This window comes from Rhyacophila brunnea, unplaced genomic scaffold (genome assembly GCF_057557595.1).
Source record: "Rhyacophila brunnea isolate RB1 unplaced genomic scaffold, BYU_Rbru_1.0 scaffold_8, whole genome shotgun sequence".
NCBI classification, from domain to species: Eukaryota; Metazoa; Arthropoda; class Insecta; order Trichoptera; family Rhyacophilidae; genus Rhyacophila; species Rhyacophila brunnea.
The window spans coordinates 42,319,547-42,334,277 of NW_028233350.1; the positions used below are offsets into that span (position 1 = coordinate 42,319,547).

General features: G+C 34.9%; 1 protein-coding gene across 2 annotated transcripts in view; it reads right to left on the reverse strand.

The window, feature by feature from the left end:
- The window catches only part of LOC147064254 (gamma-tubulin complex component 2-like), a 118,487-nt gene extending 116,230 nt beyond the window's left edge, over nucleotides 1–2,257 (reverse strand). Inside the window, exons 1-3 of one of the 2 annotated variants that reach the window (XM_085958524.1) lie at nucleotides 2,133–2,257; nucleotides 1,180–1,347; nucleotides 164–314 (exon numbers count right to left, since the gene is read on the reverse strand). In XM_085958524.1, the coding sequence (XP_085814650.1) occupies nucleotides 164–314; nucleotides 1,180–1,347; nucleotides 2,133–2,170 (357 nt within the window). In that variant the 5' untranslated portion in view covers nucleotides 2,171–2,257. The remainder of the gene's footprint in view (nucleotides 1–163; nucleotides 315–1,179; nucleotides 1,348–2,132) is intronic. The other variant, XM_085958523.1, reaches the window with a different exon arrangement.
- Between the last annotated feature and the right edge of the window lie 12,474 nt (nucleotides 2,258–14,731).

Genomic DNA, 14,731 nt, shown 5'->3' on the forward strand with positions numbered 1-14,731 from the left:
AGATTATTTTCAATTTGGCAAGACGTTTACTAGTTGTTTATAGAGAAACGGTATCCGCCTAAGACACCAATGAAAAAAAAAATTCGATCTCCTTAGATTAAACTTATGACAAACTTTCCAATTTTTGTTAAATTTATAAACATTAATTAAATAATTGTATCACCTGTGGAAGCTCATCTTTCGTAAATAAGGTCTTTTTAGGATTTAAAATAGGTTTTGGAGCCGTCTTTGGTTTAATTCCTGGACTTGTTGCCTTTTTGTCATCTGATAGTATATAGTAAAGAAGTGAGATCAGAGGTCCTAATGAATCCACGCTGAAAATAAAATTTATATATTGAAGATAAGAAAAATGAAGAAAATTAAAAGTAATATTATTTCTACACTATATAGAAGTCAAGTGTTTCGTATGCAGTCTCTAATATGAGAAGGGGGCCAGTGCAGGCAGCGGTCATGGACCTCACAACTTTGGGGACCTCAATTTAAGACTTAAATAAATATTACATAACTTCGCATAACTCTAAATAAATTTACCAATTACTCAATAGCAGAATGAGGAAGATAATTTAGTAAATCTAGTATCCATTTCCTGCTAAGCAAATTATCTTGTCACTGGATGAGAATGAATAAATATTTATAGCAAATGAGGTGACACACCCCTATCCTAATAAGCACTATTTTTTGTATGTTGAATTATTTTAATTTGTCTCGTTTCTTGAAAATATATTCAACCACACAACTGTTTTGAACAATAATAATGTATAGATGAAGCCTAAACATATGAAAGTGAGGCAAAAAAGGGACCTCTGGGAATACTGTACTGATGTTCATACAAATTCTCTGGATTACGTAGCATGGTGAAATTTTTTTGACTGGTCAAACTGGAACTTCCTTAAGTAATTTCTAAAGGGAAGAAGATTCGATATCTCATATCTTGAATTGAATTGGCTATAATATATGATCATCTTCATCATCGTCAGCTGGAGTCGATCCACTACTGAATAAAGACCTCTCCTAGCTCACTCCAGTCTTCTCAGTCCCTAGTTCTTCGCTACCACATACATCCACCGAACTTTATGAGTTAAGTGCCTTTTGAGTACCACTGTACAGTGGCATTTTGCTAGCGGTTGGCCACTCCAGCCTCACCTATGCATTGTACCTAATGGTGGTAATAATACTTACTTTCTGGACTTCATTTCTTCATATTTTTTTATAAAAGCCTTTGGATCTGGTGATCTACGTGCCAATTTGATGGCATGTTCATTAGACTGTTTGGATGAAAACCCACTATTTCCGTAACCAGGATTGTTTTGAATGTGTTCTAAAATAACATCAGGAGAGATGGTGCACCTAAAAATATAATCAAAGACAATGGTTAAAAAAACAGACCTCTACTTATGTGAAAATGTAGGTATACCATACTTGCTTTGACCAATATATTATTATAATGAAAGAAATATCTTGTAGGCGTGAAGATCAGATAGGCCAATCACGTTAGATGTGATGGATCTACACTAGAGCTCTCCATAATGTTTATGAAGGAATCCCAATAGACACTAAGCTCCCGGGTTGCCTCCAGAAGAGACGGGCGGACAATATTAAGTGAGATGCAGAGACTAAATGTGACTGACTGAAAAGAAAGAAACAAGGATAAAGAATCCTAGGGGATAGTGCAGTCAGCCATGGACTTGAATCGTCTGTAGCATCAGCAAAAGTAAAGTTAGTAAGATATCATGTGGGTAGGTAGATAGAAATGATCAAATAAGTCTTTTTATAAACACAATCTTATAGAAAATATGGGTTTGTTGATTACGTAAATACAGAATAGTATTAAAGAATACGATTATAACAATAATATTGGCAGTTGCTATAAATGTACGATAATATAGGTTATGTGCAAAATGTCAACAAATCGCTATACTGTCCTATACCAAGGCAATGCCCAATAAAATACTAAATGTGTTAATGTCATCCTAGAGGTATCTTCGTTACATTTTTTGATATGATTAGCAGTTTATATACAAGTTTGACGTTTATTAATACATCCTTGACAGAATAATTTAAACTGTCAATTATCTACTTGTTTGTCACTTAACTAGACCAAAACGCAATTAAAAAAAAATTATATCACGTACCCTAAGGCGTCTAGAAGTTCTTTTATAACCATGCGCATTTTTGCAGTAAAAAATAAATTTGTTTTCCTATTTAAACTGGCGACTTATTATTTTGCCTCTATTTTGACGAATGACAGTTGATTTTTAAACATGGCGCACCCAGGTTAGGTAATTCAAAGGTAAAAAATTCTCCCATTGTTTAAAGTCTACCAACCGTAAAACTGAAACAGAAAACTGCAACACTATAAATAAATAAAATTTATCATAAGCATACAAGATGTCGTTGCTTATTGACAAAAAAATATTAATAGAATTTATTTTGCCTAATATGAAAATTATGTAATTAGATTTTATTATAGATTAACTCATTTAGTGCTAACACCGCGACTGGAGCGTTTGGACTAGTTGGCCATTAGAAGTAATACATTACCTATGTATTTATACGCATTGCGTAGAAAGCTGCCGAACAATTCGACCCCGCGGCATATAAAAGTCAATGTCATTTTCTCTATAATATCAAGATTATTTTGTTTTCTCGAGAATTTATTCGAGATTGGTTTTTTGATTTCTCGAGAAATTTCACATAAGTATCCCGTTCACAGGGTAAGGGTAAGTACGAGGGTGGGTCAATAATTCCTTAGAAAAAAGCATTAAAACAGTTTTTATTTTTGTATTTTTTTTTTTATTTCTCAACATAATCTCCTTGGAGCTCAATAGACTTGGTTAGACGTTTCTCAATTTTTTCAAACCGTCAGAAAAATAAGTTTTCGGAAGGTCCTCAAAATAAGCATTTGTCCGATCGATGACTTCTTCATTTGAAAAAAAACGTTGTCCACTTAGCCATTTTTTTAAGTTTGGGAAAAGGAAAAAGTCACTGGGGGCTAAATCTGGCGAATACGGTGGGTGGTCGACCAATTCGAACTTCAATTCTTCAATTTTAGCCATTGATCGTAAACATGTGTGAACACGGGCATTGTCCTGATGAAAGAGGATTTTTTTCCTGTTTAAATGAGGCCGTTTTTCTTCAATTTTGTTTTTTAGCTGGTCCAATAAAGATGCATAATAATCCCCTGTTATTGTTTTTCCTTTTTCCAAATAGTCTACGAAAATAATTCCACGTGCATCCCAAAATACAGTAGTCATAACCTTACCAGCTGATTTTACGGTTTTCGCCTTCTTTGGACATGGTTCGCCTTTCGCAATCCACTGCTTTGACTGTTCTTTCGTCTCGGGAGTATAGTGGTGTATCCATGTTTCATCTACAGTCACAAAGCGACGAAAAAATTCATCCGGATTGCGTTGCATGAGCGACAACAGGGCTTTAGAGGCCACCACCCTATTGCGTTTATTGTCGACTGTGAGCAAACGCGGCACCCATCTTGCAGAAACTTTTTTCATGCCCAATTTGTCATGTAAAATAGAAATGACGCTACCTTTTGAGATCCCTGTAACCTCAATTATCTCACTCAACTTTAATCTTCGGTCACTTAACACCATATCGTGGATTTTATTGATCATTTCTGGTGTAGTCACCTCTACAGGACGTCCTGAGCGTGGTTCATCCTTTGTTGATGTACGACCACGTTTAAATTCATTTAACCAGTTATAAATAGTTACAAGTGAAGGAGCAGATATGCCGTGAACTAAATCCAACTCATTTTTTATTTCCTTTGCTGTTAACCCTTTTATATTAAAATGTTTAATAACAGCTCTAAACTCAATTTTTTCCATTTTTGTAAACAAGCAAATTTTTTTTTTTTAATGTACGAAAATAAATAACAACAACCCGACCAATCTGATTGAAACTTCGCAGCATACTGAATCGGTAGTGCCGCTGCATGAAAACAAACCGCTTACAGTACTAGTCGCGCCACCTGTCGGCTTTTCTAAGGACTTATTGACCCACCCTCGTATGTCGAGATATAATAATCCAGACATAGATAGAGACTCTGTCAATCAGTGCAAATGGCACACTAAATTTTAATGATACCTACCCCATTTTCAATCGATTTAAGCTTCGTACTTCGAAAATAACTCTTTTCGCCACAATATCACTCCGTATTGCTTAGCACCAGTGGTGTACCTACATAAAGCTGAATAAAATAGTACCAGCTAGCTGTTTTTTTAATCCTAAGATATTTCCGTTATTACTAAGTTTCTACATATATCTAATGATTCTCCTCGATTTGCCGTCCTTCGAGTAACTGCCGCCACCAAGCGACGCTCTATCTGCCTACCCCCACGGGACGTCACTCCCTGACCACTACACCAGTCAGTTTTTGACAGGCCATGGTGGATTCGCTGCCAAGCTCTACGAACTTGGACTTGTTACCCGGCCAGCATGTCCATGTGGCGGAGAACTACAGGATGCAAACCACATCTTCTAGGAATGTCCAAGAATGTGCTCCGAGAGAGAATGGATGCTTAAGTCGGTCCAACCAGCTGTTGGGCCCCCACCAGGCCGTCTTTGACAAAGGCCAATTATATTACATTAAAAAAAAATGCGGCCTCCTATTGCGGACGTGAAGATCTCTTCACATAATTTTGTTTGTCCGTATTGCTTTAGCTTTTTGTTTTTTGTATCTTATCTATCATTAAATTCATTTATTTCTGTTAAGTCTCCGTGCCTTTCTATCCCACGGCACTTTTTATTAAATTATGTCTTTCAGTAAACTTTGTCAAAGCTCACTTGAGAGCGACAAGACTTGGGCATCTGCTCCTGAGACATTCCCAGGCGTAAAAAACTGATGATGCTTCACACCAACCGTAGGGCCTCGTGGTACGCTCGATTAAGACCGAGTGTGGTGCGGGGCGGTTCGTTTGGAGGGGTCTATGTTTGTGTTGTGACATCCAATATTTGCTTTTATATTCCGATGCGGCATGCCAGTAACGATTATAACAGCGCATTCGATAACCACTTCAGTGGTTAACTTTCAAAACTGGACATGTCCATAAATGCCGAAAATGAGTTATTATCGGAATATCATTCTATAACCTCATACACACTTTGTTGACTTTCAAAAATAGCCACAAAACACCAATTTCATATTGAAAAGAGGTTTCAAAAAGTAGGTTGACATTCAAATAGGGACACGTCCAACGTTGTTGACATTCGAAATGAGACATGTCACTTTCAGCTAATGGCGGGACTGTATTGAGCCACGTGACCAAGTATGTTGTCATACAATCTGACAGTTTGGTTTTTGTCGCGTGCGTGTTTTCGCTCTGTGTTTTTATTTGAAAAGTTCATTTATCTCTGAGGAGTGAATAGTGGACATGTCCAGTTTTGAAAAATAACCACTGACTTGTGGATGCGACTGCTTGATACAACTCGTAGGTAAACACGGTTAGTTATTATACCTGCAGACCAAGTGGTTATAGCTAGACTCAAAGTGTGGAGTGTCTGGGTATGTGGAATGTATCTGGTGGATGGAGTCAGTGCGAAAGTCAGTGGCACTTATTTTTTCAAAATGCCTCCCCCCAAACAAGTGTTATGTGTGCTCGCTGGAATATAATAGTACTGGAACTCGCTTTGGTCCTACTACTCCACCGCTCAGCACCCTCGAATATAATGACTCCATTTGTATAGAAGAACATTTTTCAAAAACAAAATTCTTAATTAATGACAGTGACGTCACTAGACAAAATACCGCTCCTAAGCAGCGCCATAATGCCGCTCCATTTTTTATACAGTATTTTTTATCATCCTTTTATGACTCCAATATCTAAGAAATGTGTTTTATGGATACATTACTTAGTTACAAAATATATACCACTAAAATATACAAAATTAAATTTAGATATAAAAAGCGAATAAATATACCTAATAGGTTGGTAATCATGTTAGATACTTACCCAAATCACCAGAAGTCTGAGGTTCTATTTGGTGGATATTTCTGACACATTATTAGGTCTGTGCCATTTAGCAATACACAGATTTATTATTTTCACACAATTTTTCCTATAAGTACAACACGTAAACAAAATAATGTTAGCTATTACTATATTTACCAAATTATTCTCCTCGATTTGCCGCCCTTCAAATAACCGCCGCCCCCAAGCGACGCTCAATCTGCCTACCCCCACGGGACGTCACTGCCTAATGAACATATTAGTTTTTTCAAGATACTGTTCCCAGTGACGTCCCTAGACAAAATGCCGCGTCTAGGCAGTGCCAAAATGCCGCCACATTTTTTTATACAGTACTTTTTATCATCCTTTCATGACTCCAATATCTAAGAATTGTGTTGTATGGATACATTACTAACAAGATATAGGTATCTACTTATACTACTAAATCTAACTTAAATACCATCTCTGCTTCAATAGACAATTTTGTGAGTCTACGTCTACGGTTTCAGATAGGTAGATTTAAAAATACACCTGACAACTTCCATAACTCGCGAGTGACTGTGAAGAACGTGACGTAAACTAGGCATCGCGAACCCGACAAAAAAATAAAGTCCTGTTGAAAATTGTATAGTACTTATCTAATAAATATCTACATATATTTCGTTTCCAATCAGTGAGTTGATTTTTTTAATGGAAAGATATTTCCGTTATTACTAAGTTTAGGTAGATTTCTATAGGTATACTTATACCTAATGATTCTCCTCGATTTGCCGCCCTTTGAGTAACTGCCGCCCCCAAGCGACGCGCAATCTGCCTACCCCCACAGGACGTCACTGACTGTTCCAATAATAAATTATTACTACATACATATTATTCGGTACCTACTAATAAATTTACAGCGTCATATTATTTATAATAATAACCGATGCAATCCCGCGCTTATATTCAAGGCATCTGCTCCTAATACCCACTTTTAATATTTTTGTGTTCACCTTTCATCGAAATCTGATTGGTAGGTACGTAATTAATAGGTAAAAATCTCCCTCTGGTCATCCAGTATGTTCGACGTAAGACCATAAATCAATTTAACCAGGTGTTCCCTATTCTCCATTCTCAACGGTTTACCTATTCGAGAAACAACGAAAAAGTATCGGTGAAAATGTTACGAAATAATATAACTTCCTGTAAATCGGTTGCGAAGACTGCCTGGTAAACGGCGGTACAATTATTGGGTTAGTTATTTTAACATACATTTTGAAGCTATCAGACATGCCAATCTTCTTCGTCGTGTCGGGTCTTCAATAACACTACAAGGGTCTAGGACAATTTGGCACCGGGACAACTGGACGCCACGCAATTAAAAAATTATCTTCGCTTCGAAATTAAATAGACGTTAGGTACTTGTAGAAACTTAAAAAAATATATATTTAATATTATTATTTGTATTTGAATTATTATATTATGATTAATAGTTGGTGAGAATTTAAATATGCACACATAAATAATGATTTAATCGTGCATACGTTTAAGTTCCAACGAAAAAAGAGTTTTTTTATTTTTTATATAGCCTTAGGTATGGTAATTCTTAATCCGCAATAGAAAAACATTATGTTAAGAGTAAAATGAATTAAAACTACTGAGTAGTAGATAGAAACTGATTAAAATTCCTCATCTACGTTCTATATACGTGTCTACGACAGTGCGGTGTCCAATTGTCCTGGCGTCCAGTTGTCCCATTCCCCACTACAATGTGTCGCTCCAGAAGTTGGCGAAGGCAATACCATTTTCCTCGGCTTGTACGATCTCGTCGAAATGGACATGCCAATAAACAACAATAAATCAAATCATCTGTGCGGTAACAAACGCTTTGACAGAAAAAGATGCGCAGTGCGTAGTAGGCGGTGACGTTCATTACTGACAACTATATACTTATCTCATTTTACAACGTTTTTATTAGGTCGTATTCTTATTTGTCCGGTGGTTGTTTGTCCGGTACAAATCTTGCAATCGATTTATAATTAACTCCTCGACTAGCTAGACATTTGAAACTTTTAGAATATATCAGAACACGATGCCAAATACATTCTTTTGATGAATGAATGAATTCATTTTTAGTTAATTCTGTTTTGTATGAAAAGTTATTTCGGAAGAAATCCGTAATCCAATCCACTATTATTGGTTGCTAGGGGTGGACCTAGCAACTAAATTATTAATATATACGTGCGTTACTATGGAAATCAAAACGAAATGTCAAAATGACATTTCAGTATTATATATTTATTTGTTTGTTTGTTTTTTATTTACTTCATATCGAGTACAAGTTTGAGCATATTGAGCATAATAATCCAACAGAAAATTTTAAAAAGTTGTATAAAAAAAGTTCTTTTTATCTTGTAATTATTTTTCTTTGAACTTATAAAGTAATTCACTGTTCAAAAACAGATAACGTAAAATCTTATTTTACTCTATTACCAAAATTGCTGTAATTGTTTCGTAACAGCGGGTCTCCGCGGAACCAGCGGCGATTTCCTTTGACGCAGATCACGCCATCGATTCGTCAGAAGATTTAGAAGGGGTCTCGAAATATTTCAAACCGGTGACATAATGTTAATTTATAGAAAATCCTAAAACAACTCAAAAATCATAGCTCTGAGATAATTAGGAAACAAGATTTTCAGCAGGTTTAATCTTCTACTGTAGGTATATCTAATTTTTATAGATTTTAATGATATATAGATAATATATTTATACTATTATTATAAACATAATTTTATGTTTTCCATTATTCCACAGAATTAACGTATAATTCTAAAGAATAATAACCACTGTCATTCTTAAATATAATCACAGATTATCACTTGTTACATTTTGGAACTGGTTGATATCGGTAGGTATTCTTCGCATTTCTTGACTTGTTGTATTAACTGTTGTTATTAACTATTGTTGTACCTGAGGTATCGAATGTATTTCTAGCAATATGAGCATAAAATATTACCCAAATCATAATAATGTAGAGTTTAGGTATGCTTCATAACTGTGCACTCCGGCTCTATGATGAAAATGGTGAAATATATTCTAAAAATATTTTTTACATATACCTATATATGCGAGGTAATCAGGCAAAGAGGCATATCAGTGTAGCAAAAAGAGAAAAAAGGTGCAAAGTTATAAAACGTATAAGAACTAACATCAAAAGGGCATACAACATAATCACTCAAACAGATACGTATTTGTATACAAAAAAATAAACCAGTAATATTAGGTACATATTATATTGTGTCATCATTAATTTCATTGGACAGGGAAGATGTAGGTGCATTGCTATTTTTACTATTTTTTTGAAATTATGGTTTTTATTTTTTTGTTTATTGTTTATTGTGGGACCCTGTCATCAGTCAGTCACTGTTTTTGGCCTCTAAGTCTATGTGACTAAACCCGCCATTGCGCGAAACCCGGTTGGGAATCACTGAATTATAACAAGTAGGTTATAGACTAATTTTCACACTTGACATTGTTGACAACGACGTCAGTAAAAAAATGTTTTATTAATTCTTTTAAATTCGGATAAAAGCACTAATCCAGAGACGGTTTCCAAATTCTGACAATCCTGACTAAATCCAGACTCATGGATAGCACAATTATTATAATCCATAGATTGATTAACGATAGACGTAGGTTTGACTTCATTATTGTGTGCGTTGAAGTCTCTTTTTAGTATTATTCCGATCTGTATTTATTTTAATAAAAACCTTGGGGATAATAAATTAAGCGATGCGTCAGTAGTTAGGTTATCATCACTTGTTCTTAAATCAAGGCTCGTAAAAAATAAACGGCAATTTCAATCGATTAACCAATTAAAATTATTAATTAATTGATAGCTGTAGTATCTATGCCAGACCAGAGATGGCGAACCTATGACACGCATATCACCATAATATCTATTTTGATATTTTTGTGTAAGACAATTATTCGAAATTCGTTTGCAAAAGTTTTTTTTATAATTCTTCTTCTTCTTCTATCATCTGCTACCCAGAACAATTTGGTAGAGCTGCACTCGTACAAATCATGAAAGTTATTAAAGCACGAAATGCAGCGTCGTCCTTTGCTACATTTACCATTGATATTTCCTTGGATGACAAGTGGGGAGTGCTATACTTTTATCCACTCATAATGTGGCCGAGGTAATGTAGATTTCTGGCTTCAGTCCTTTCCCGTTCAATTCACAACATCAACATTATTGTCACCCGGTCAGTCCAAGGAATTTTGAGGATGCGTCTATACAGCCACATCTCGAAAGCCTCAACTTTCGGTGACATCATCCATTTTTATAAATAATTTGTCTAAATTCTGTTGAATATTTAAAATTGACTACATCTAGCAATATTGACTTGTTTTATCGATGTCAATTTGATAAGCATTCCATGTAAGAACTACTAGTTAAATTCATCATAATTAAGTAGGATGTCTGTAGCTTAATTGGAAAAGCACACTGGCGCGAATCCAGCGGTCTTAGGTTCAAGTCCAGTGGGTGTTGTATTTTTTCTAGTGGGCATATGCATGAGATGTGTTCAAATTATGTATGTTCAATTACTTATAGTTATACTTATAATATATCGCACACTGAGATCTATAGGGTCATAACTGCAAATAACATGATCTTGAACGTTAAATAATTAACGACAATTTAATTAATTGCAGTAGACTGCTGAAAAATACGGCCGTCTAGTACAATAAATATTGTACCAAAGATGAAATATTTTTTAGGCAAAAGGCCTCATGTAAGATAACGCCTCTATATAGGTCTACGTAAAATAACCATGGACACAATTGTGTAGGAGGCCACTGCTTACAAGTAGCAGTTAATGCCATATATAGCATTAAAAAATAGTTTTTTTTCTATTGAACTGCATTCATAAGTCATTTTTGGGTTTTTTTGTAGTTATTTATTTATTTATGTAGAAAAACAGTATTACGGCATTGCAGCGATTGGCCAATGAGCCATAATACATAATAAATACAAAATTATAAAAATATCTGAATTACAAATAATAACTAATATAACAAGAAAGTAGAAAAGACAGCATGTGTTTATGTAAATATTAAAGAAACATGATACAATTATAAATTTAATCTATTTAACACGTCCACAAACATTATATCTTCTAATATATAAAAATTAATATTTGTGTGTTTGTGTGTTTGTTTGTTCGTATTTAATGCGCAGCCATACCGTTCATCCGATTGCAATAAAACTTTGTGAACTTATTGCTTGCACTTGCGGGAAGAGTATAGGCTATACTAATATATAAAAATGAGTGTCTGTCTGTATGTATGTCTGTCTGTCTGTGTGTCTGTCCCGTATGCGTTCCTATACCATTCATCCGATTGCAATGAAATTTTGGTAAGTGGTTGCATGCACACCCATGAAGGTTTCTGAATTAGAAAAATCATCATTTTCTTCTTCTTCTTCATTATATTTTCTTTTATTCATATGGTTCCTATACCATTCATCCGATTGCAATGAAATTTTGGTAAGTGGTTGTATGTACACCCATAAAGGTTTCTTAATTAGAAAAATCATCATCTTCTTCTTCTTCTTCATTCTATTTTCTTTTATTCGTATGGTCCCTATACCATTCATCCGATTGCAATGAAACCTTCGTCAGTTGTTGTGGTAATACCCGCAATGGTTTTTGAATTAGTACAACCATCTTCTTCTTCTTCTTCTATTCTATATTCTTCTATTCGTATGCGTTCCTATTCCATTCATCCGATTGCAATAAAATTTTCGTCAGTAATTGTGCCAACACCCGCGAAGGTTTCTGAATTAGTACAACCATCTTCTTCTCCTTCTTTTTCTTCTTCTTCATTCTATCTTCTTTTATTCGTATGGTCCCTATACCATTCATCCGATTGCGATGAAACCTTCGTCAGTTGTTGTGGTAACACCCGCAATGGTTTTTGAATTAGTACAACTATCTTCTTCTTCTTCTTCTTCTTCTATTCGTATGCGTTTCTATTCCATTCATCCGATTGCAATAAAATGTTTGTCAGTAATTGTGTCAACACCCGCGAAGGTTTCTGAATTAGTACAACCATCTTCTTCTTCTATTCTATCGTCTATTCGTATGCGTTCCTATACCATTCATCCGATTGCAATGAAATTTTGATCAAGTGTTGTGCTCACGCCGCAAAGGTTTCTGAATTGTTACAACTATTTTCTTTTTCTTCTATTCTATCTTCTTCTATTTGTATGCGTTCTTATATCATTCATCCGATTGCGATGAAATTTTGACCAGTTGTTGTGAGTACGCCCGCAAAGAGTTCTGAATTAGTACAACCATCTTCTTCTTCTTCTATTCGTATGCGTTCCTATACCATTCATCCGATTGCAATGAAAATTTGATTAAGTGTTGTGTTCACGCCCGCAAAGGTTTCTGAATTGATACAACCATTTTCTTCTTCTTTTTCTTCTATTCTATCTTCTTCTATTCGTATGCGTTCTTATACCATTCATCTAATTGCGATAAAATTTTGACCAGTTGTTGTGCGCAAGCCCGCAAAGGTTTTTGAATTAGTACAACTGCCTTCTTTTTCTTCTTCTATTCGTATGCGTTCTTATACCATTCATCCGATTGCGATGAAACTTTGGTGAGTTGTCGTGCGCACGCCTGCAAAGGTTTCTGAATTAGTACAACCATCATCTTCTTCTTCTATTCGAATGCCTACCTACACCATTCATCCGATTGCAATGAAACTTTGGTGAGTTGTCGTGCGCATGCCCACGAAGATTTCTGAATTAGAAAATCATCTTCTACTTCTATTCGTATGCGTTCCTATACCATTCATCCGATTGCAATGACATTTTGATCAAGTGTTGTGCCCTTGCCCGTAAAGGTTTCTGAATTAGTACAATCATCTTTTTCTTCTTCTATTTGTATGCGTTCTTATGCCATTCATCCGATTGTGATGAAATTTTGACCAGTTGTTGTGCGCACGCCCGCGAAGGTTTTTGAATTAGTACAACCATCTTCTTCTTCTTCTATTCGTATGCGTTCCTATACCATTAATCCGAAAGCAATGAAACTTTGGTGAGTTGTCATGCGCGTGCCCACGAAGATTTCTGATTTAGAAAATCATCTTCTTCTACTATTCGTATGCGTTCCTATACCATTCATCCGATTGCGATGAAACTTTTGTCAGTTCTTGTGCGCACACCCGCGAAGGTTTCTAAATTATTATTATATAAAATACAAAGTTTGTTGTTTGTCTGTTCCATCCAATTTTGATTTTTTTTTACTACATATTAATAACATTAATAACGTTTTCATATTTTGGATTCGATTTTAATTTAGTGTTCTTATGTTTGACCTTTACTCCTATTAGAATTATTTTCATATTGCCATATTGTATTACAAAGATATTTTAATATTAAAAAAATAATTACCTATTATTATTTTTCAAATATCTAAGATAAATATAACCACGAAGCGACCCTGTGCGAAGCCGGGTACTTCAGCTAGTAGTTAATAAAAAATAAATCAACCTTTATGGTGCTATCAAATAAGTTAATCGCACGATACACAGCATCATGAAACATAACATCTGTCCTGCGACGAGGTATCTTGAAGACCGTAGAGTTACAAATCATATTGATGGGAACATGAAAATTAATATTTGCCAGTATATACGGATTGTAAATAAGACCCTATAGATCTCAGTGTGCGATATATTTTGACAAATATTAATATCTCGTTTTATTTATCATACGTTTGTTATCCGAAATAGTTAAAATCATTTTAATAAGCTCCATTCGTAATATATATTAATACCTATTTGAGATTCACTGAAGTATCTGTTATATCATGCACCTTGGAAAACCAGCATGCGGGTACTGCCTAACCAACACACGACAGGATCCATTTTATTGATATCAGCTTGCGTTGCTCGCAGTGATAATAAATTTAGGAATACATCATATTTTGAATTATTTAAATAAATAAATTTTAATATGAATTTGTATGTATGTAGAGATGTACCTACTGCAAGTACTCGCGCTTTTATTTCGACAACTTACTGTCAGTGGCAGCACAGTGGACTGCCTTCTAGATATACCATAAATGTACTCAGTGACATCCCGTGGGGGTAGGCAGATTGAGTGTCGCTTGGGGGCGACAGTTACTCGAAGAGCGGTAAAACGAGGAGAATCATTTGGTATATATAGACAGAGCTAAAATTGTTTTGTTTACATGTTGTACCTACAATTATAGCATAGTATAAATGGTGTGGAAATAATAAATCTTTGTATTGCTAAATAGTACAAACCAAATGTGCCAGAATATCAACCATATATAGAACCTCAGACTCTGATAATTTGGATATATTTATTCGCTTTTTATATCTAAATTTAATTTTGTATGTTTTAGTGGTATGTATTTTATTAGTAATGTATCCAGACAACACATTTATTCGATATTGGAGTGGTGAAAGGGCGATTAAAAATACTGTATAAAAATAGGGCGGCATTTTGCCGCTGCCTAGGGGCGGAATTTTGTCTAGGGACGTCACTGAATGTACTATTATATGACGTAAATTATGTGTAGATACAGTAGGCCACGTAATCTCAGATTTCGTTGTCAAGATCCTAAAGATAGATGGTTATGTTGGGGACTTACACCTTTAATAAGTATTAACTATTTTTTTTATTCAACGAATAATTCACAAGATTTAAGAATGTAACATTCTAATTATGTAGGTATGTCTAAGAA